Source organism: Perna viridis, chromosome 9 (genome assembly GCF_037379345.1).
Source record: "Perna viridis isolate PV_CMFRI_1.1 ecotype Kerala chromosome 9, ASM3737934v1, whole genome shotgun sequence".
NCBI classification, from domain to species: Eukaryota; Metazoa; Mollusca; class Bivalvia; order Mytilida; family Mytilidae; genus Perna; species Perna viridis.
In genome coordinates, this window is record NC_142453.1 from 28,774,534 (window position 1) to 28,799,223 (window position 24,690).

Here is a 24,690-nt window from a genome sequence, read left to right on the forward strand (position 1 = left end):
CATATGTCATACCGCTGTTGTGCTTGTGCCTCAAATGGAAGATCTTTATATAAATGTAGATAAGTGTCCATACCTGAGCAAGAGCTATAAATCCCAGGGCCAAGTACAGCTCCTCCTTAACTAGTTGACCTGGTGTAACCTTGTTACACATGGACCATATCTGTCCCAGCACTTCTTTAGGGAGACCAGATAAAATCAGAATGGGATACAGTCTGTCTGTCTGTATGTTACCATCACTATATAGAAAACAAGTATAAAATGACTCAATGCTTGATTTAATGGATAATATTTTTCATACACTGAAAAAAGTTATTCTTAACCTAAGATAAAAGTAATTTAGTTTTTTGTTGTTGTAACAAATTAGTAAGATGGTTTAATGGACCACAGGCCTTAAAAAGAGCAAATCTTAAAGTAAATAGTATAAACATATGTCCCTTACTACATGTGCATGTTTAAAAATGAATATTTTATACACTATCAATTCACCTAAAAAAACAACAAAAAGAGTTAAAAAAATCTAATATATATATCAACTCATTCATTTTAAAAAATCTGCAAATAAACAGCTGGGTAAAACCACATGATATTACATGTCATATTTTATAGTTTCCATCTAAACAATATATTTCTGACACATCCATATTTTTTTTATTATATACTTATAGAAAATAAGTATCACTTCTTACTGTATAATAAAGCAAGTTTTAGGGCCAAAAATTTGATATTTTTCAAGATTGTCTAAACGGGCTGATATCAAAATATTATTACATGCTTCGGAATGGTATTACATAACTTGGCTTTCCGTAAGTGATATTACACTCCTTTCCGTAACCGCTCGGCAATTATCGTATTTGTTTACAATATGGCATCTAGCGATGAAGCAGATGAACAGCTGGGTATGATGGAAATAAAGATTGATGATACCATGGAATATATAGTCTATGAAGAATATTAATACAAAACGTAAAACTGTGAGTGATATAAAAGTGCTATCTGTTATTATCCCGTTATTATTAAATTGTTGAAAAATAAATATTATGTTTTTTTGGTGTTTTCAAAATGTATGATTTAATAGTCTTATTTTGCACTCCTATTGTGAAGCATGTGATTAAAATATCATCACATAACATTTTTGATATCACATGTATTATTAGTCCTTGGTTGATATTGGCCCTAGAGTCTGCGGTTATCAATAATACATGTGATATCAAAAATGTCATGTGATAATCTGATAATATTGCACACCTGACGTTTTGATTACAAGAGATATTGCATTGTTGGCGCCATCTGTTGACATTCACTCTACAAGTGTTTTCTGTACTAAAATTATCAGAGTGAATATCAATTGTTCAAATGTCTAATAGGATTTTGCCTTAATTTGCTAAAAAAAAACCATCCAAAAATCAAATGCATACAAAAAATTGTTATACTTGACTTGATCAGACTAAATGTACACCAAAATATATTTTTTTTAATTTGTGATAAAAAGAAACTCACTCATTAGGAAATTCTTAAAATTTCTGCAGGGAAATGTTATAAAACAATTATGTCAGCTTTGTGCATGCAATATCATGTTTTATGGAACACTTCAAGGAGATATCCACCTCGACCAAAGGCCTCTGTCCATATCTCTCTTAAATGTTCCATAAAACATGATATTGCATGCACTGAGCTGCCATAATTTAATAATATGTCATCCTCCTTATGTGATAAGTTCTATCTATATGGAACAATGGAAAGCAAAAGAAAGTTTTCTTGTATAGGGTCTGTAAGTCTCATTCTAGTTTCATTTTCCCTACCAGAATTTCTGATGTAGAACATATCGAAATCTGAGGACCAGTCTGTATTTTATTGTTTACTTCTGGGATCTTGAAACGCTGTATTATGATGCAAAATCCTCTTTTTTATGTTTTTCTTAACACTTTTATCATGTGGAAATAGATATTTGTCATTTTTATTGGTATTTTTACACGAAAATATGTTTTGATTTTATATATTAAATCCAATGCTCTGAAAATGACAAATCTCTATGCATTTGAATGGTAGACTGGGACCCATTCTCACATGACGAGATTTACAAACCCTATTAAAACTAACATTGTACCAAATATTGTTAAAGTCTCTCAACAGATGTTTGAATTATCATACAATGTGTGGACATACAACAGCATACCAAAATACAGCAATCAAAAGAATAATCAAGGGAACCAATATTTGTGTAGAAATCAAAAGAAAATGTTCCAAAAGATAAAGAATGGACAGGGAAAATAGACACACACAACAAATAACATGAAATAACCAAAATAACATATACAGAGAAACAAAAGATAATGGGCAAATCAGACTCCACTAAAAACTGGGAGCATGGACTAGGTGCACAGGTAGGGTAAGCATCCTCTGCTTTTCTAGAAACACCTACTGAGTTGTTATAATGATAAATGCTTACTTTTATGGAACATGTAGAAGCATGAGTTTTAAATTCATTTTAAAATGCCCATGTAAGCTACCTAACCTTCAGGCCAAATAAAAAAATATGTGTGGTTCTGGTCACATCTTTGAAAGAAAGAAAATCTGGATTACTGGAAGTGGGAAGGGTCAGCCAGTTTTCATTTGATTAGTTTTTTTCATTTTGGCAAAAAAATTTATCAGGTTGCTAGTAACAGCTAGTGTCGGTCAGGAACCACACATATTTTTTTTATTTGGCCTTCTCAGTGATACATTTAACTATTCTAATGAGAAACCTACACTACACTGGCTTCCAGGACATGTTTGTAAAGCTCAGGAACCTGTAAATCTTCAGTACACCATTTAGGTAGACCTGACTCAGTAGTTCTCTCAGGCGTCACATCTCTCATGACGGGTCCTAAAATTGGAATGTAACATCTATTACGAGTACATCTTAAATGTTTCTTCACTGCACTGTAATCTTTACTAAGCTTTTGCAAATACACCATAATTATCACTTATGTAGTTACACTGCTGTGGAACTGAATATTGTTCTACATGGTATAATTCAATTGTGAAATGTATTCAGTTATTATAGCCTGTAACCCTTATGATAACTCATTTGAAAGGCAGCTACAGCTAATATGAAATCACTACATGGAAGTGTGAATGCAATTTAACTATTTCTGAAATGCAACTTTTGAAACTATTGTATAACAAGGCAGATATTAATTTGAAAGTTTGATTTATGTCTTGAAATTGCTGTGAGTGATGATTGTCTTAAATACAAACCTTGAACAACAAACATATCCCCCATGTTATCTAAATCAACATTTTTCCACTGCAATGCTTGATTACTCTCATGTTGTTTGACAGTATGGGCTGATTGGGTTGGATGGACTTCCTTCAGTGAAGGCTTATTGTGGAATGTTTTAGCCTTGACTGGAGCATTCAGGTCTGAGCATTCCATCATCATAGCATTGATGTCAACTGAAATTTTTTTTTTAAATCATAAAATCCTGTCTTTAAATGCGAAAATGTAAAGTATGATAAGTATGATAACTTGTGACAGTTCAATTATGATAATCAATGAACAGTTAACACTGTCGTGAAGACTATACCACCCTTTCTTTTTGTAGTTACTGAAGATTCATTTGCCAATGTGGTGTCTAAAGGACATTTTTCATACATATCTCTTTTACTCAACACAAAACATTTCATTTAAACTTTGTAGTACCATGTTAGCTTAAATGTAAACAACTAGTTTCCAACAATCCACTTTGAAATTTAAATTCAATATAACAACCTTCAAAATTTTAGAATTGTTCATATGATTTTGTAAGCTTTTTTAATAAACTATTATTTTTTTCCTTCAGTATGATCACCAACCTTTCTTTTCTTCCTTCTTCTCTGTATTCCCTCCCCTTGGTGACTGGTTGCCATTTGTTTCAATAGATGCTGGGGATCCAGTATCAATCTGAGCTGTCATCTGCTGTGCTGCGTTTGGTTGAGTTATACTATTACTTCCTGTTGGACCACCAATAAAATCTCCAAAACTCTCATTGTAATCATCTATTAATTTAAGTAAAATAACAATAAAATTCAAGAGTCTTAAATTTTCTGTCATCAGTAAATTGCACCATCTACTCAACCATTTCCACTACAATAAAAAATTATCCCATAATGCAGATTGATTGAATGGATATTGTTTAATGTCCTATGGCAGATATTTCATGCAATTCTAGATGAGAATGATTGACCAATTGTACAGATCCTGTTTGTACTAGTCAGACACACTGAGCTGGATTTTTATTGTTAGCCAACAGAAGCAACAGCCTACAGGTAACCATGTCAGTCCACTCAGACATCTTATTCTGACTCCAAGCCAACCAGTCATCACTCTACCCCCTTAAATAACCCTTGCTTGGCAGAGAAGCACCGACTATCAGTTATAAAGTCTTTGGTGTGACTTGGCCTGGGATCAAACCCACAACCTTCCACACTTGAGGTTACCTCTAAGGCAGAAAGAAAAAACCATTCTAAAACCATTTTTGAACTATTTGCAGAAAATAAGACAATTCAATGACCTAAGTTGTCTATCCAACAGTTCATCCTAGCAGAGGAGCTAAGAAAAAAGTGATAGTAAAAAATTGAACCAGTTCAATTATGAATTAAGAATTGGATCAGACAAACTCAGAGCATACAAGGTTTTTCTTTTGTGTTAAGAGAAAAGCTTATAAGTTCTGTCTTTGGTGAATTTGCACTTGACCAAATCTATACAATATGACTGGTTTGACAGTCAAACTGATTTTTTCTCCATTTAATTTTTATGTAGCAGTCTTTGTAAGAATCATGCAAATTCTGTAATTTGTGATATACCTAAAAAAGGCTACACATTTTCATTTTTGTTATTAAGTTGCTTCATGGGTCTTTATGAGGAAATGTAAAATTTTTCATTCTTCTCTCTGGTAATTTTTATTGTATTTCAGTGTCTTTTACAGAGTTATCTCCCTTAATTTTGAATTCTAGAATCCATTTTATATAATTTATATCTCCTAAGACCAATGGTTATGTGAAAAGCCACATGTTGACATTTTTATGAAAAAAAATAAAAAATAAAAACATGCAGGCTTTCCAAACACATGGTTAAATTTTATAACTAAGAGGCTGTCCATGTAAAAATCAAGCAGATCCTATGATATGGTTGGCAGAGGGTAAATTTTACTCCATTGAATTTTTATTCCAATGTTATGTTTATATCTTATGTATATCAAATTGTAAAAAGATTTTTTAAAGTGACAATGGATGGTTCTTAAAAGATTCTAAAGTTCCCTAACAAAGGAATAAAATTTTGCACAAAAATAAAGAGTTATCTCCCTTTTTCAAACAATTGAGACAGGATGCATGGACATACCCTTAAATGTACAGTACAAAAGAGCAATACTATTGGCATCTAATTGAAAGTACCTGTCAGTTTCTGTTTTTCTTTGACTTTTGATTTTTCTGTTTTACCAAACATGTTTTCAATCAGCTTATTTGCATCAACAGACTGTGTGTGGAACTGTTTCAGCTTTTGTTTTTGTTCCATATAAAATTTTTCCTTTTCCATCCTTTTCATTGTTTCTGGTGACATAGGTTGTCGGATACTGGGATTGCTGTGGAAGTGAAAATTGACTATATATATATTTGGATAGCTACAATTTAAATTGTGAAAGTGTAAAATGTATTATTTGGTTGAAATTCTATTTTCACTTCTTGATAAACCTGGCATTTAATGAAATAAAGAGAAAACTGTTTTAAGTAATATTCATATCTAGAAAGCAAAAAAAATTAAGGACATAGCAAAGAAAACAGAACAACACATACAATTAGGAAAAGAAAAATGAACAATCAGAACATTAAAATAAAACCAGAGATGTGGTGTTAATCCCAATGAAGCAATTTTCAAATAAGAATTAAAGCTCTTATTTACATTTATCATCACAAATCTGTGTTCTCCAAATATAATTACCAGTGCCATAGTTTAATAAACTGTTATCACGGAGATAAGTCTTGCATATTTTGTATAATATGAAATTATAAAATTATCGTTTTTGTGTTACCACTACAAAATGCACTAGACTGCAGGGATATATGTGTAAAATTGGCATGAATTTGTGATGCAATAATGGTAAAGCATATGTCCTCCAAATATCATTGACTCACCATAAGGGGTTCAAGTTGAAATGAACTTATTAGAAAACTTAACATTAAACTTTAACATTGAACTTTCTAACTCAGACCATGACTGCAGGGTATATGTGTTAAATTGGCATGAATTTGTGATGCAATGATGATAATACATCTGTACACCAAAGATCATTGACCAACCATAAGGGGTTCATGTTTAAATGAACTTATCAGGAAACAACATTAAGTTTTTGAACTTAAGTATCGCCTTCCGTAACTTTCATAGGCAGGCCAGACAAAAACTGTGCTGCCTAAAAATAATTTAAATTAGGCCCTAAAAATTTTATTTCTTGATTCTTAATTTTTCATGAAAACCAATGAGAGCGGCATTTCTTTTTTAATTTTTACTGCCTAAAATATGTCGAGGAATGTACTTTTTATTTTATTGATATGGAAATAAAAATTGGTTATGAGACACCCTAAAAAGAGATGGATACAAAAAAATTGAGGACCCTTCAATTTACATTGTGACATTGTGGTATAGTTCTTGAGAAAAGCATAAAGAGCTGTGGTATACCAGTGAGCACTCTGCTATTTCAAATTCATAGGGAAAACATTGGAAATAATAGATACAAAATCAATTATCTGACAGACACCAAATACAAAAAAAAACTGTTAACATAAAAGTTGGGGGAACACAACCATTCAACTACCAATAATGTTATATCCTTAAGAATACTTACGTGGCCCTATAGGCCTGCCCCATCCCTGTAGGTCTGTAAGGAGGTGGAGCTATTCCAGGACCAGGTCCTCTCGTACCCATCTGAAAGCCACAGAATCAGTTGAGGATCAAAACATAGGATTTTTTTCATTCTATTCAGTTTATAACACATGAAAACTGGTAAAAAAAAAAGTGGGCGCAAGTATAATTTATGAAGTGAATCCAAGCTAAATATACATTTTAATTTGGTAATGAATTAATACTCAACATCATAGAACCATTGTGTCTAAAACAGCAGTAAAAGTGTGAGTTTAATTCATCAGTTTTCTATTATTTCAAGATTCATTGTTGTGTAGGATGAAAGAAGGGAAAATCAGTAAAGTAAAAATTCAAAGTGGAATAATTATTGCTAAAGTCAAGGAAATTGTATTCTGTGAATAGTTATGCCTGAAAATACTTAAAGAAATCAAATTTTGGAATTCAGAAGTCGATTGCTCTTTCTTACCTGTCCAGGAAACATCATATTTGGGGGTCGTGGCATTTGACCTTGTGATGGCATCATTGGTCCTTGCTGTTGCATCATAGGAAACCTTGCCATTCCTGGCTGGACAAATTGTTGGGGGAACTGCTGCATTCCAAAGTTGCCTAAAACAGTGTAAACATTGTTAAAAAATATTAAAGAAAATATAAAATCCAAAATCAAACCAACTGATCAAATCTAAATCATTTGTTGAAAAAATCCTGCCAGAGTAGACAAGTAAATGACGATGAAGCATTATCCATATCAGCTGAGGGAGGAATTTAATATATAAAATAAAATGCTATGCAGGGTGCAGCTTGATACAACCCTGAACAATGAAGGGGAGTACGGACACACTAATGATTCTTAAATTGTCCAATTACAACCTCAAAAGTCAATCCAAACCTTTTCTTTTCAGGGATGGCACCTTGTTGTACAATGTCAAAACACATCCATTCATTTACTATATAGTGAACAGGGCTTTTGCCTAAAATTTTGGATTGGTAGCCTGCAGCACAAATTTGGGTAGCCAATACATTTTGTATGTACACTTCTACACAACCACAAAAGAAATTTTTGTAGCCCACAACAAATTTTATGGGCCACTGGCGAGTGGGCCCCTGCTAATTTCAAACCTTGGTGAAGATATTGTCCAGGCATCAAAAAAATACCTCATTCCTTAAAAATTCAAGTTGTAACCCCAAAAATTAACTCCAGTCTGACCTTTGTGGAACAAAATCTAATTGCTTGTGGTGTCTATTTATATTTTGTATCTATCATTAAAAGGAGAAGTTAAATGAAATAAAGGTTAAATTCCATGAACCAACTTGCTTTTGATGAATCTCAAAAACTCACACTCCTGCATAAATTAAAGCGCTTTGACTGTAGACAAATCTCTCAAGCTTTTAACTAAAATGCAACTTCAGTAGTCATTTTATACATGTATAAAAATGACTACACTAACAGATCTACATTTGTATATAAAAACTTCTATTATGTACATGCAACTCCTCTCAATATCACAAATTGAATGGACAATTCAAGCAGTTAATCATACTCACCAACTGGATTATTCATGGGTGCTCTGGGATTCCTACCAACAAAAAAAACAGGATTTGATGAAAGATTTAAATTAAACATATTGTACATGTTGTATTTGTAGAATATCATACAACAAGGATTAGACACAAGTATATAATCCTAATGAAGTAAGTCTTCTCCAGTAAAAAAAAATACACTGTTCTTTATGACCTTGTGCATATAGAAAATAACTTTTAGAATCAGTTATATAAAATTGACATTCAAAATTACTACCAAAATGTCTGTGGACGATAAGTGTAGTTAATGCATTACAGCACTGTATACCAGATTCACACTGGAGCGTTACTGTCCAGTGTATGTACCAACAACGATGTGGAGGGTTGACACGCCTGCTTCAACACCAGTGCTGTCACCAAGATCTTGTTATTTGTCATTCTCAGGTCTTTCGCACTATTTAAAGGTTGTTCTTACAAGGCCATCTTTTAACAATGACCATGCTGATTAATAACAAAAAACAAGGTGCCAATTTGACTATGCGAGGTGCTGATGTCACCAGGTGCAAATTTCATCATGTGCTGATATAACTAGAATTCACTGTAGTTACATACATGTACATGTATGTTACTCCATAATTCGGTATAATGTTCTTAAATTACTTACTGTGAATATAAAAGTGTAAAGCACCTATCAATCATTCAAGACATTCATTTGCCCCTTATTTATTTTTGCTTTCCAGTGTTAAACATGAGCTTGTATTGCTGAGAGGGAGGAGGGGATGAGGCATCTAAAAATGGGAGATTCAAATGTTAGCATAACTTAAGTCTACATGCAAAGTATGAGAACTGTTTTTCATACTGTTATTGAAAGCTCTCTCTACTTAAAATACGTAGATTGCATTTCAACATATCTTGTGTCACAATTCTTCAGCAAGAGTAGAGAACAATGCAAAAATGTATGACCACTCCCCCACAACTCCAACAAAATTAAGTCAAGCGAAGTGAAAATGTTAGGTGTATCGGGACAAAACTATTTACTTTAGAATAAGTATCACATCTTCAATACCTGTCCGACATTTTAAATCCCCAATTACTTGCTACATGATTGATTAATTCAGTTCATGACCACATAATGACAGTTAGTTGACATCTGTTGATCTTTTCCAATTAAACGCTTGTCTAACGCAGAGTTATAAACGTTCTAAAATAAAAACATATCTGGTTCCGGTTCAATGTTCCGGCAAATAGTCCATCGAAACAACGTACAAATTTGCTAGTATTTGCAGCAAATCGTTAAAATGATATACGTAATATATTTCATCTATTTTAAATTTAATTATTGTAGTTTGAAAAAGCGTACTTTTCGTCATAAAATTGCATTTTCTTATTCCGAAATTCAGTTCCATAGTTATTCCGATTTGGTTCAAATTTATTTGCAAGCACTTTGAAAACATTGATTCACTTAAATTTCACGATTTCACAAGGCGAGATCATGACTTCCACATGGCACGAGATTTCTGTAGTAATTCAGGAGAACAGACATGAATTAAAACTCCAAGGGCCAAGTATTTCAAAATATATAGAAAAAGATGGTGTTGACCAACGTCTTTACAAGCTTCAAAGTTTGAATTATCTCGATATTTCCCATACTTGCCTCAGTGAACTTTCAGATGACATAGGATGTTTGGTAAATCTGACCAATTTGGTCCTTGACAACAACAAACTAACATGTATTCCATCTACAATTTCACACCTTAAAAAGTTGAAATGCCTAGATGTCGCTAACAACCAGTTGGAAGCAATACCTGATGGCATCAGTGAATTGATCAACTTGGAGACCTTGAACTGTAGTTTAAATCAAATAAGTTCCTTCCCATCAGTAGAAAATCTCAAATCAATTCATATTTTGAACATTTCTAACAACAAACTTGTAGCTTTACCAATTGGAATTTATGATGAGGAATTATCACACCTCAGTCATATCCATGCAAGTGACAATGAAATTGAGGAGATTCAAGCAGAAATTTCAGACTTGCCTCATTTGAATTTTCTGGATTTATCAAACAACAAACTAAAATGTGTACCTGCAGAATTAAGTGCTTGTCCGAAATTAAAGGAATTAAGCTTGAAAGGAAACAAATTTAAGGACAGAAGATTTGGTAAACTAGTTGAACAATGCCACACAAAGTCAGTACTAGATTATTTAGCAAACATGTTGAAGAAGGAACAACAGCAGTCTGGTAAAAAAGAAAAGAAGACAAAAGAGAAAAAGAAAAAGGGGAAGAAGATATTGCAAGATGTAGAAGTATTAAGAGATATGATAAGTGTTTTGCATTTCCACGAAGATGAAGGTTACACAGTACAGGTTACACCAGCAGTGCTATCAGTCAGGCAGTACATACTGTGTTGTGTTGTGAGACAGCTTTACTTGCATAAATCACTACTTATATACAAGCATTTTATCAATCTTCAGGTAAAAATGTACATACTTCTTTTTATATTCATTTTTTCACTGAGCAGTAAACATACATTAAATATATATATTCATGTACATTAGTTTGTTAAACTTGCATAAAGGTCAAAAGTAATTTCATTATGATTGCTTCATCATATGTACTACAACAATAATGTATTTAGTCTTCTGAACTTGTTTGACCATTGATTTAACAATGGTACACACAATATGACATAAGAATTTTTTTTTAGTTTCTGTTATATTGTGTGCTTATACAAGATATTTTTTTAAATCTATTACAAATGGTAATTTCCATTATGATTAGACAGGGAAGTATTGTGTGTTGATCCAAGATCTTTTTTTATTACAGACAAAACTACATGATGAGATTTGTCAGAAAAGACAGGCTGCAACCATAGCAACACATGAGTTGAAAACTATTAAGAAACCACTGATGTATGATGCAAAGTTTCCACAGCACTTGATGGTAAATTTTTTTTTAAAGACATCACGAAGTGTTGTCAATTGTACAACCTGTGTTAACTCCTTGTATATGTACTTGGTTTTCTCCCTATGACTTGCCTAATTTATTCATTAAACATGCTTATTTTATGTGTCAATTTTATTCTGTTTAATGGCATCTCGGGCTACATGTTTTCCAATTCATACGTGTAGAATAATTTGTTAGGTCAATATCAAATCATTCTTATCATGACTGTCATTTACAGATTGTTCCATTGTTCAAGCAGAAGGAGGTGAGTGGAGAAAAACTTGTGGCAGATCTAAATAAAGAAGCTGAAGACTTGAGAAAGGAAAAGAAACGCAACACAGTATCAGGAATACACAAGTAAGATATTTAAGTAAAAGTCTTTGTAAGAACCAGGCAAAACGTAAAAAAACTTTAACATGCATGTCAAAAACCTGCTGATTTGACAGTCTATAAAGAAGAGAAGTGCAACCCAATAATATGTGTAATCTTAAATCCTTATATCAGAACGAACTTTTAATCAGACTGATATATTTAGAATGTCTTGATGCTGATTTGAAATATCATATGCAGTTGAAATTAGTGGTTGATTGAGGTCCATGACCCATTTCTGACCTACGACCTTTGAAAGAGTAATTAAGGGAACTAAGGTTCTAGCGGTAATCAAAAGAATGTAATCCCAGAACAAAGACCAGCCATGGAAAACAGACATACACAACCAAGAACATAAAGTAACTAAAATCATACATACAAAGTAACAAAAACAAATGAGCAACTTGGACTCCACTAAAAACTGGGTGCATGGACCAGGTGCACCGGTAGGGTAATCATCCTCTGCTTTTCTAGAAACACCCACTGAGTTGCTCATAAAAATTCAAGTCTGGGGTAGATAAAAGAGGAAAGGAAAACTGACACGTTGAACAAATCAGTTGTCATGGTTCAAATGGATACACTGTAACAATCCACAAGTTCATGATGACGACCATAAAACATCTGTAGTGATGACTTCAATCTTGTATCAACATAACCCTGTTCCAGAAGCTTATTTGTTAGAGTTCTAGCGCGATACAAAAAGTCTGTGTCGTTTCGGCAAGCTCTGGCATGATGTATTTCATTTGACATCTTAGACCCTTTTACTGACATTTTATTGTGGACTTTAAGTTTTGTTCATATTGAACATTGATCTGAAGGTTGAAACCCTGCATATTTTACCAAAAGATTTTGTAAAGATTCAACTGACTGATGACATCTATTTTGTTTGTTTTATCCTGCAATTATTGGGCCAACACTCACCACTACATACAATGTATCAAATTTAACAGATAGTTAGAAATATTTGGTATGTTTTCAGAAAAAAAAATCACAGTAAGTGTTCACTATGTATATTGAAAAAATTTTGTAATGACCAATGGATTTTCCATACATTTTTGCATACATAGTTGATAATTTTATCAAATGCAATACAAATCGAAGGAATAAATTGCAAAAAAATCTCTCAAAACAAATCATTTACAACAGTCTTCTCATATTGGTCATTTCTGCCATGATTTATTAGAGTAACTGGTACATGAGATCATTCTGGACTAAAGCTATCATTTTAATAGGATATGCTATAAATTTTGAAGACATTAACATCCTGTTGATGACCTTATATTTTTACATGTATCTTTGGCTCTTTACCTGGAATGTTGTTATTGTACATATTTTATATAATTACTCAGGTATTTAGACCTGTTGAAAGACAAGACACAGTACCCATGTTTGGTTGATGGTGAAGGTCATGTGATTTCATTTCCACCAATCACCAATAGTGATAAAACAAAGGTATATAAATAGCTTTTATTTGTAAGAACATTCAAGTTCCATCTGTATAAGACCCGAAATGGTAGTTGAGGATGTTAAAAACACCCTCAATCAGAAAAAATAAATTTATTTATAAAATCATGAATACTTCTTGAAATCAAATCTTTGATTACCTGATGTTCGACAGTTTTAGAATGTTATATTCATGTGTACTGTTGATAAGGTATTGTTTCAAAATGTCTTGAGTCAATCGATTGTAGGTTTTATTTCCACATCAAAGGTGCATCCTAAACATTTGCATATGTTATCTGCACAATAGAATAGGCTTTTAATCAGGCACCATTTAGCTGACACTTTGTTTTATGTACAATTTCCATTGTCAAATATTTACCAATATCAACAAGCTTGGTCATTGGCTTTGTATATTATTCTCAATTGTTTGTATACCTCTGAGACACCTATCAATTAAAACCAAAGCACCTATGACACTGAACCTCAGAAGTCATGAGATATTTATAAGTACAGGTGATTCAAAATTTAAATTTCATTTCCATTTTTGTTTGTTTTGTTTCATTCTGTTTTTATTTTGTTTCTCAATGTGTAATCTTGAAAATCTATTTTTAGGGTTAAATGTAGCCAATCACAATTGGAATCCTTACATGTGTATGGATATCAAAGGCATTGATAAAATATATTTCTAACTTCTTTATATGTATTTGAATTTTTCTTTGACAGTCAGTTATGGAAAATATATTTTCAATTGAATACTGTAACAACAGGCAGTGTATTTCTATGAAACAATCAATTTGATACACTTAATATTCATCCACCAGATCTTTCTCGTGGTGGAAGTACTTTTAACTATAACTCAGAACCTGTTCAGTAATTTCAATTAAAACCATGATGAATTTTTATAAATTTCAGATTTTTCATTTTTTGAGTTGATGGGACTTTATTCATAAAAAAAGGGCTGAGATTTCCAATATTTGTGCAATAACCTGAAAATGCTTCAAGCAATTTTCTTGAAAATGTGTTTAATAGTTTGTTTCTTTTAGTGTAAGCTTCTCATCATTATGTATTTTGGATTTTACATTTTTGGGTTATGGTACTTAATTTATACACATATTGGTCAATTTTCTGTTTTTGTTTTTTTTTTCTGTTTAAACTAAAAAATTCTTCACCAAATGCCATGAATTGTTTATTTCTTATGATCTGGGCTTTTGATTTTTTTACCCTACAGGTACAGAAACAAAATTCTCAGATCTATTTAAAGTACTTTATCTGTTTGTCTGTTCAAGTCTTATTGCAAGTATCTAAGTTATTTGACCATATCCATTTTTGGTCAAATATTATCTTGAATCATGCATATAATCACTATTAAAATTCAGAGCTATGTCAAGCTTGAATTTTTATGTTCGTATTTCCCCAATCTGTTCAGGTTTCAACCTCTCCGGGCCTATCTAGCTGGGGAGTGCTCCACAAAGCATTGTATTTGTACTTTCACCATGTGGCTTTCATATTTTGCAGTCAAGAGTTATTGGACTTCAATGCCAGTTTGGGTGAAAACCTTTCATGCAATACCTTTTAAGTATTTATAACTAGAAACTTGAAAATATTTAAAGAATGTCTGTTCTATTTTTTGAAAATATATCAGTCATTAAAAGTGTGCCATGGGCATTGAGATTATTTCAAATAGACTGAAAAAAATATAACAGTCATTCCTTATAATTTAATTTTAGCATCAAAATCAACATTACAGTCACATAACTAAATTTGGTCTATGAGATGATGGACAAAATTTTTTATCCAACGAGAAAGCAGCTTACATCTGAAATTAAATTATTTACAGATATTTTTTTTTTTTTTTTTTCAGATAACGAAGGACACTACAGATCTGTTTGTAGAAGTAACCAGTAATGTAAGTTTGGAGACTTGCAAGAAGGTCATGGATGAGTTGCTGTACAGGATGCTAGATATGGGTGTAGGTACACCCAAACCAGAATCAATACAGGAAGTAGATGGCGCTGAAGGTGGATCTACTGAAACTGCAAGTGAAGTTCCACTAAGAGTCAAAAAGACTTTGATTGTTGAGCAAGTCAAAATTTTAGACACAGAAGGCAATATGAAAGCTGTCTACCCAAGCAGAGCTGACTTACCAAATGAAGCAATTGAAATTGTCAGAAATTATGATTAATGACTTATAAAATTTTAATTCTGAAACATTTGTTACTAATTACCTGGAAAGGGATGGATTTTGTTTTCTATTTGATCAAATTTTAGTGATTCTAAATTTACTGTTATTCTATACAGAATAGAACCTATGATTTTGATTTTATAGTCTTATATCATTTTTAGTGCAATAGAAAAAAAAAAGCATACAACTAAATGTATTCTATGGACATCTATGTTGTAAAACTTTCTAATATAAAGAGAAAGAAAGCTATGTTTGACAGTAGATTTCTGTCGATATATATATTTTTTCTAATTTTTCTCCAAGACCATGTTCGATGAACATATTCTAGAATTTTAATTAAAAAAAAGGTAGGTCACTGCACTTGATTTTAACAAAATTGAACATTAGTGTTGGCATTTCTTATAAGATTTTATATAACTATAGAGGGATTTTTCCTTGTTGATAAAAAAAAATTAAAATTTGGTCTATAGAATATCTTTAAAAATCTGTAAAAAGAATCAATTTTTGACATATTCTTTCATAGATGGGAGCCACAAAACTTTAAATTCTTGATATTATAAGAAAAATATATATTCCTATTACATTTCTATGGGACATTTTTCCTCTAGTTGTTTTCTCTTGAATGTAATATTACAAAGCTTTTGTGGTATCTATTTTAGAACTCCATAACTACTGATATTAGATTTGACCAATCCATCAAAAATGAAGTGCAAGCAAAAGTAACTTCATAGTATATTAACTTGGTAACTGATGTGTTTTTCATTGGAAAAATTCCCATGTGTATTCCATAATCAATGGCGGATCAAGAGGAGGGGTGCAGGGAGTTGGCGCCCTTATTTTGGGAAAATTTGTAATTATCGTGTAAAATTGAGAAAAAAAAATGGCAAATAATGTCATAGCACCCCCTTTTCGAAGGAACACTGGTGGCACCTCTCCTTTTCATAGGAGATTTAGATAATTAGTTTTCATGATTTGATGGAGTTTTATACGTTTTATTGGTTATTTTTTTTACAGCATATTATTTGTTTCAAATTTGAAAAAAAAATATGAACGCTATAACAATATGATATTAAGAGTTTAATTTATCTAAAATGAAGTGAATATTCAATATTCCTTGTTTAAATGCTATTGTATCTTTCTGGAGAGAAAAAAAAGATTTTCAGGTTTTGATTTCGTTTTTTGTGGAATTTGCAAATTCTGTTTAATTGTATAGTTTGTTATGTATTGTAATAGACACTTCAGTAAAGATTTGGTATGCCATCATCAGAATAGACACTTCGGTAAAGATTTGGTATGCCATCGTCAGAATAGACACTTCAGTAAAGATTTTGTATGCCATCGTCAGAATAGACACTTCAGTAAAGATTTGGTATGCCATCGTCACGATGAATTACTGGGGTAAAGCTGATGACTGTTACTATCATCTTAAGATAAGGGAGAAAATTGTGAATAAAAATATTTGTCTTTTACAAAGTTGTTAATTGAAGATATTAAACAAAATAAATATGATAAAGTGTTGGTAATTCTCCCTAGCTTGGAATTTGAAGTGGAAAGCAAATATGTAAAATGTATGATTAATAAGAATTTCAAATGTAAAAATATTGACAAGATGACCGTAATGTTGATTTTTTTTCCCTTTAAAATATGACCATAACAAGAGACAAGATGTTCCTAACTAAATTGAATATTGTAAACATATTAATTTTTGCTATTTTCACGGTGTGCAGAAAACTGTGAAAACATTACCTGCAAAATTGATTTTACACAGTATATGTCAATTTTTTTTAGGTGAAAATTGATACCTGTGAATATATTCACTTGACAAAATCTGTGAAAATTAAGCAACCTTGAAATTTACTGTGAAAGTTCTTTAATTCTTGGATACCAATTTTTGTGGATAAGGAAAGAAACCCAAGTTCATGGATTCTTGAATTCGTGGTTTTCAGTATACACATCAATGAAAATTTTCTATTTGATGGGAACCAAATTTCATGGATTGGCCTTCCTATGAAAACCATGAAAAGTGGTACCCAACCAACAATAGTACTTCACAGTAATACATTTTCAGTAATAAGGGAAAATTTTGTAATAGTTTTATATAAGACAGTAGTATGGTCTCTGTAGCCACTACCAAAGGTGTTCATAAGTTTTCAATAGTTTCTACAAATTTGTCTGCAAATTGTGGGTCTTTAATAGTACCTGCATGTATGTTATAAATCAGAAAATTCTGGATTTAATCATTTTCATAAAATGCCGTCAAAAATACAGACAAAAATGTGAAAGGTCAGTGTTAAAGGTGGCTAAGTTTTCCAGCCCTACCCATCTTTTCTTTAATGGCAGACAAAATTTTGACAAGTTTCAAAATAAATTCATTTTATGATGAATCATACTGAGTGTTCAACAGTCGATTTGTGGTGAATATTATGCTATGAGTGTTACAAGTCCTTTTATGAATCATACTTTTAATAGTGTTTTGCAACATTCATTTTATTGTGAATCATACCAAGAGAGTTACAACAGTCATTTAAATTAAATGACTCCTGTAACTCTCTCAATATAATTCACAATAAAATGTTTAACATATCGAATCATATTGAATGAGTTGCAACAGCCATTTTGTGAATGTTACAACATTCAGTTTGTGATGAGACCGTTTGCGCGTTCATGTACTGATTCACGTTCAAATGTTACAAGTCATTTTGTGATGAGCATGCTGGGATTGGTACGACAGTCAATTTGTTGTGAAATTCATATTTTGGTTAAAGCGAAACCATTAGACGAGTCCACATCATTACTAGCATGGTTGGTTAAATTTTATAACGATGTTTCATCTGTGTTCGTAACAAATTATTGAATCAGTGTCCAGTGGTACGACATCTGAGAGTTTTAAATAATCCTTCATTAAATTTGGCAGGGTTAACTTGTCGATTGAACTGAAGACAGATGTGTCGTTATTAACAGAAAGTATGCATGTCCTTATTGCACTTCTTGATAGATGTTTTAAGGTAGCTGGCGCTCCATATTTTCTATACAGCTCGCGTGATCTTGATTCCCCTAAAAGGGGATAACATTTGGAAAGTTCGGATTCTTCAAATTTATATCCAGCTGCTAAAAATGTTTCAAATAACACAGAACTTGACACACACGTTGTACCCTTTCGTATATTCAGTGCGTTGTGACGAATAATTTGACGGATAACATCCCTTGCTCTGTATAGATTAGGATCAATGCCATGTTGCAGAAGTATCAATGCCATTGTGCAAATAAACCACGGTCCATCGTAGCATTGCATGACCTCAGATCCATCGGCCTTAAACACCTTACCTCTCCTGAAATATTATTTCATGAACCCTTTAACAAGTATAATTTCTCACGTTTCGTAGTATAGGGAGAAATTATTGTATTAACGGTACGAGACCTGGCGTAGTGATATTTATCACGTGTCATCAATTTTGAGCGGGAAATTTTCTATGCTCACTGGTCCATCGGCAATATGATATATATTTGATTAATTTATGCCTATATTTATTAGATTTTGAGATATGGAAGTAAAGTGTATACTCTTATATGCTTTCATTCAAAGAAAAACAACACATTTTTTTCACAATAGGAGCGAACTTCGGATCAGGTGAATATGTCTTACGAGTTTGAGCAAATATGAAAAAGACGAATCCACACTTTTTGTTTGTTTGTTTTATTTTATTATTACTATTTTTAAAGGCTTAAATATGTGAAACCAAGATTGCTGAAAAGGGTAATTAGCCCTAGCACCAGGAAAATAGCAAAAGGACATCCGACTTTTGTGGTTTATCGACGTTTTTAGGCACTTTACCTATATTTTGCATATAGCTGTAGTGCCATAATTTTCCTGAGAAATACCAATCAGAATTTATTTCTAGCATTTCTAGATGTAGTCATTTCCAATCAGTCATTTCTACTGAAATTTGAAAAAAAAACGCTTACAAAAAGTGCATATATAGGGTTTCATGCCTTTAAATTAGAGTACTTCGGGAGGAGAACTTGACGGGGGACTATTTTCATTTTGTGTTTTTTTTCACAAATAAGTTAAAAAAAAATATTTGTTTTGATTTTATTTAGGTGTTACATTATATAGAAAAGACAATAAAAAGCAACAACAAAAAATGCTAGGCCTTACTTACCCCAAGAACAAACATGGACCCCACGACGTAGTATTCATTTTTATCCCTGCTTTTAAATATAAATTTAAGACCTTGGGCATATCTAAAGGGTCTGGTTTTTTAATAGGAAGTCTTCTGTACGGGCCATATCTAGCTGGTCCTATAATGGCACGTGTGTCTGAGGGTTTCTGTATATTTATCGGGTGGGGGAGACCCTGGAAGCTGTTAACTTCAGCACCTACGAATAAACATTAAGATTTTACTACAAAAGCAAACTGATTTTTTTATGTCATTAATAAATTTAGAGGTCAATTCAGACCTTTATAACACTTTTACTTCATTATCTAAAACTTAATTTTACCTACCCAAAGTATTGCCTTGTTTTTATTCGGATTCAGCGATTTTGTACCTTTTTAGAGACTTTTTTAAAAAGTTTTTGATCTTTCGTTTTATTTACAGATAAACGTTTTTCAACGACATTGGAAATCTGTTAGTAGTATGTCACCAGACGTGTTAACAGTGAAACCTGTCTAAACCGAACCCGAAAAACTGTCTAAACCATACACTTTTAAAGTTCTTTTAAATATTACTTGGTATTAATGACCGTCATCATGAGTCGTTAAGGTGTATCCTCTGCACCGTGAAAACTGATTTATTCAATGTGTTATAGTTTTCCTTTCCTCTTTCGTCTGTCCTGGGCTTGACTTTTTATGAGCAATTTGGCGGGTGTTTCTAGAAAAGCAGAGGACGCTTACCCTATCGTTGCACCTGGTCCATGCTCCCAGTTTTAATGGACTCAGAGTTTCTCATTTACTTTTGTTACTTTATAAGTATTAATTTGGTTATTTTATGTTCTTTGTTGCGCGTGTGTGTTTTCCATTTCTAGTCTTTGTCCCTGGCTTACATTCTTTTGATTTCCACTAGAATCTTGGTTCCCTTGTTAACTCTTTTGCTTGTGTTTCGAAACTTAATCAACCAAACACCTGTCATAACCAATCCTATTTTTAAGTCCAAATAATCGGAACTCCGCACTTTGTGTTTGTGTAGCGGAAATGGCCGGGTAGTTCCGATTGAAGTCCAAAGGGTTCTATTTAGTCAGGTATATATCTCTGCATGTTTTATCGTTAAATTACCTCTTCCCTTTATTACAAGGGTAGTTCTCCTGGACCCCTGTGAATATTCAAGATTTACCACCTAGATTCAGAGATTTACAAAAAGGGGTCCTAATCGGGACTCCAATTTTATTCCTCAAGAAAAGTTTTAAAAAATATTTATCATTTACTTCTGTTAACAGCGCACAGCTACATATTGAACCAGATTACTTTCTTAGTATTTTTCAATATTTTAACTTAAAAGGCATAACATCAAAACATTATTTTCATGAGCCCTTCTTCTGAGTCTGGCTATGTATGTAAGCAATGTACAGTAAAACCTGTTTAAACCGAACCCATTTTTGGTCATTGAAATGTTTACTAAGTTTCAAAATTCATTTAAACTTATATCCGGGGACTTTGAAAAATGTCTGGTTGATATAGTTGGTTTTTTTTTCTGGGTCTGGTTTAGTTTCGCTGTATAAATACTAGATATAAGTATAATTCCCTTGCAATCATTGTACCTGATTCTATCAGCAACTGCACGATTCCAACGTCTCCACTTATAGCAGCACAGTATAAAGGGGTACCAGTACAATACAAGTTCAAGTCGGCACCTTTTTCAATCAAAAGTTTGACCAAGTTAACGTCTCTGAAACTGATAAAATAAGGCTATAAATATTATTTCGGTTTTTTTTTAGGATATATTTATTCTAAATTGTTTGTCTGAACATAACAAAAAATCAACAAAGATATCTACAAATCTCAACATGACTCTGTGTGTGTGTGTGTGTGTGTGTGTTCATGACTTCTTTATGTTGGTCGTTGTTTCTGTCTTACTTTCTTTTTTACATATTTGCTCAGCGACTGTCAGATTTTAAACGGTGCTCTTCCCTCGGGTTCTCTCGATTTGACTCTTTCATACCACATACAGTAAGTACAAAAATGTAATTGTCCATTCTTTTCCACAAAGTACGCTTTATCCAGAGAAAGACCGGTCTGCTACGATTCCATTCTAGAGAAAAGACCATTAACTCTGGGTAGAGAATGGTAATTGTTACTAAAAAATGACCAATAGGAGACAAACAATCATCGTTATTTTTTTCTTCTACCAACTTTTTACTATCTTACAAACAAGCAATTGTCAAAGCTGTCATTTTTGTGTATTCAGTCCAGTTTAATGCAACCATTGGTGTCCCGACTCTGATTATTTGATTAACATTGCCAGATTTAGCTAAAAAAATAAGATAGAACAAATCACCAAGACTGAGTCAGTTTTAATAATATCATTGCAATGACTTACTGCAATACAAGTACAAAGATATATATCAAAACATATATAATCAGAGCTATATACATGTCAAATTGCATTTGAATTAAGTTGAATAACTCGAAATAAATAAAATTAGTTTTCAACAGAAATCCTTCAATTTTGTTAGGTTCGTCTTACACGATATCTTTTTATGCATATTTTGCTCGTTGTCCATTTTCACTCATTATTTTTTAAAGCTATGTAAAGCATATGAAATAAAACCTATTTCTATATCATTTTGCTTACCTATCTTTTTTGCAATTTCTATGGCGTTCTTCTTTTCACATTTTCTATTCGTCTTCGAACTCGTCAAATACTGCCCCATCTTATTGTTTAGTGTTCGTTAACTAAATGATATAGAAGCGAACTTCGGATCAGGTAAACCATGGATCTAAAGGGTATAGCAGCGAACTTCGGATCAGGTAAACCATGGATCTAAAGGGTATAGCAGCGAACTTCGGATCAAGTAAACCATGGGTCTAAAGGGTATAACAGCGAACTTCGGATCAGGTAAACCATGGATCTAAAGGGTATAGCAGCGAACTTCGGATCAGGTAAACCATGGATCTAAAGGGTATAGCAGCGAACTTCGGATCAGGTAAACCATGGATCTAAAGGGTATAGCAGCGAACTTCGGATCAGGTAAACCATGGGTCTAAAGGGTATAGCAGCGAACTTCGGATCAGGTAAACCATGGATCTAAAGGGTATAGCAGCGAACTTCGGATCAGGTAAACCATGGATCTAAAGGGTATAGCAGCGAACTTCGGATCAGGTAAACCATGGGTCTAAAGGGTATAACAGCGAACTTCGGATCAGGTAAACCATGGATCTAAAGGGTATAGCAGCGAACTTCGGATCAGGTAAACCATGGATCTAAAGGGTATAGCAGCGAACTTCGGATCAAGTAAACCATGGGTCTAAAGGGTATAGCAGCGAACTTCGGGTCAAGTAAACCATGGGTCTAAAGGGTATAACAGCGAACTTCGGATCAGGTAAACCATGGGTCTAAAGGGTATAGCAGCGAACTTCGGATCAAGTAAACCATGGGTCTAAAGGGTATAGCAGCGAACTTCGGATCAGGTAAACCATGGGTCTAAAGGGTATAACAGCGAACTTCGGATCAGGTAAACCATGGATCTAAAGGGTATAGCAGCGAACTTCGGATCAGGTAAACCATGGATCTAAAGGGTATAGCAGCGAACTTCGGATCAGGTAAACCATGGATCTAAAGGGTATAGCAGCGAACTTCGGATCAAGTAAACCATGGGTCTAAAGGGTATAACAGCGAACTTCGGATCAGGTAAACCATGGGTCTAAAGGGTATAGCAGCGAACTTCGGATCAAGTAAACCATGGGTCTAAAGGGTATAGCAGCGAACTTCGGATCAGGTAAACCATGGATCTAAAGGGTATAGCAGCGAACTTCGGATCAGGTAAACCATGGATCTAAAGGGTATAGCAGCGAACTTCGGATCAAGTAAACCATGGGTCTAAAGGGTATAACAGCGAACTTCGGATCAGGTAAACCATGGATCTAAAGGGTATAGCAGCGAACTTCGGATCAGGTAAACCATGGATCTAAAGGGTATAGCAGCGAACTTCGGGTCAAGTAAACCATGGGTCTAAAGGGTATAACAGCGAACTTCGGATCAGGTAAACTATCTCTAAACTCTAAAAGATGCAATTTTTTCCCACTAGAACTTTAACAAATAGACTTCTGGAACAGGGTTATGTTGCTACAAGATTGAAGTTATCACCACATAAGTTTTATGGTCGTCATCATGAACTCGTGGGTCGTTATGGTGTATCCATCTGTACCATGAAAACTGATTTATTCAACGGGTCATAGTTTTCCATTCCTCGTTTGTCTACCCCGGACTTGACTTTTAATGAGCAACTCGACGGGTGTTTCTAGAAAAGCAGAGGACGCTTACCCTACCGGTGTACCTGGTCCATGCTCCCAGTTTTTAGTGGAGTCCGAGTTGCTCATTTATTTTTGTTACTTTGTATGTATGATTGTAGTTACTTTATGTTCTTTGTTGTGTATGTCTGTTTTCCATGTCTGGTCTTTGTCCCTGGAATACATTCTATTGATTACCGCTATAACCTTGGTTCCTTTGATTACTCTTTCATGACGTGCAGATTGCCAATGAAAAAAAAAATGTTTCTATCGATTCCATTGATTGTTCGCGCACAGACAAGAACTAATCAATAAGTACATTTTATCTGCTTACATTGATTAAGTTTCATGCATCTACTTCCTAAAAATCTTTCTTTTCAAACAAGGAAGCAACAATCTAATGCATTTATGTGCACGTAATAAAGAAAAAATTGTTTTTATGAAATCATTAGAAAAAATCTTTAGCTATTTTCATGAATTACCTACAAGCTCGTTTTCTCCGCTTCCGTTTCCTTGTTTTGACTTTTTGTCATGTCTATTTTTAGCGCTTTATTTGTATTTGTTTAATTTAAATGCGCAAAATAAATTTGTGTATACAAGTGTACATATGTTTAGATTTTTTTCTCTCTGTTAGGAGTGATTCATGTTATAAAATACTCTACGGAGTCCTAATAAGTTTGTTCACGAAAGTATCGAGTTAATTTGTGTAGATTTTACGTTAAATCGTGTCATGTAACGCATCTTTTTTGGATGGGACCACGAGCAAACCATGAGCTCGATATAGGGACATGTATGCAAAGTAAAAATATTGTGTACGAACATCGTACTACATGTCAGCATACCACGATCATATTCTGATTAAAGAAAACGATTAATTTCATGCAGATAACGCTGGTCACATTTACTGTGGCGTCGT

General features: G+C 33.1%; 3 protein-coding genes across 9 annotated transcripts in view; 1 reads left to right on the forward strand and 2 right to left on the reverse strand.

The window, feature by feature from the left end:
• Nucleotides 1-9,582, reverse strand: part of LOC148607651 (synergin gamma-like) — a 28,598-nt gene extending 19,016 nt beyond the window's left edge. For 2 of the 3 annotated variants that reach the window (XM_088546631.1, XM_088546629.1), the window contains exons 1-9: nt 9,459-9,582; nt 8,417-8,448; nt 7,341-7,480; nt 6,858-6,937; nt 5,413-5,600; nt 3,835-4,017; nt 3,238-3,435; nt 2,746-2,863; nt 74-236 (exon numbers count right to left, since the gene is read on the reverse strand). In XM_088546631.1, the coding sequence (XP_088402757.1) occupies nt 74-236; nt 2,746-2,863; nt 3,238-3,435; nt 3,835-4,017; nt 5,413-5,600; nt 6,858-6,937; nt 7,341-7,480; nt 8,417-8,448; nt 9,459-9,469 (1,113 nt within the window). In that variant the 5' untranslated portion in view covers nt 9,470-9,582. Of the gene's footprint in view, nt 1-73; nt 237-2,745; nt 2,864-3,237; nt 3,436-3,834; nt 4,018-5,412; nt 5,601-6,857; nt 6,938-7,340; nt 7,481-8,416; nt 8,449-9,430 lie in introns of all 3 variants that reach the window. The other variant, XM_088546630.1, reaches the window with a different exon arrangement.
• Nucleotides 9,583-9,839: 257 nt separating this feature from the next.
• LOC148607652 (leucine-rich repeat-containing protein 47-like) lies at nt 9,840-16,849 on the forward strand. The gene is made up of 5 exons (XM_088547209.1): nt 9,840-10,865; nt 11,218-11,334; nt 11,576-11,694; nt 13,056-13,158; nt 15,011-16,849. The coding sequence occupies exons 1-5, from the start codon at nt 9,885-9,887 to the stop codon at nt 15,329-15,331; spliced, it is 1,641 nt and encodes a 546-aa protein (XP_088403335.1). The 5' UTR covers nt 9,840-9,884; the 3' UTR covers nt 15,332-16,849.
• Nucleotides 16,850-17,608: 759 nt separating this feature from the next.
• On the reverse strand, nt 17,609-24,344 carry LOC148607653 (uncharacterized). Of its 5 annotated transcripts, none has more exons than XM_088547212.1 (6): nt 24,261-24,344; nt 22,120-22,220; nt 21,693-21,795; nt 21,086-21,219; nt 19,492-19,708; nt 17,609-18,660 (listed from the first exon to the last, which is right to left on the reverse strand). In XM_088547212.1, the coding sequence occupies exons 2-6, from the start codon at nt 22,196-22,198 to the stop codon at nt 18,159-18,161; spliced, it is 1,035 nt and encodes a 344-aa protein (XP_088403338.1). In that variant the 5' UTR covers nt 22,199-22,220; nt 24,261-24,344; the 3' UTR covers nt 17,609-18,158. The 5 variants fall into 5 exon arrangements, 4 of the variants coding, with proteins under 4 accessions (XP_088403338.1, XP_088403339.1, XP_088403337.1 ...); XM_088547213.1 differs by having other exon boundaries at nt 24,257-24,322; XM_088547211.1 differs by having other exon boundaries at nt 22,120-22,264; nt 24,261-24,303.
• Between the last annotated feature and the right edge of the window lie 346 nt (nt 24,345-24,690).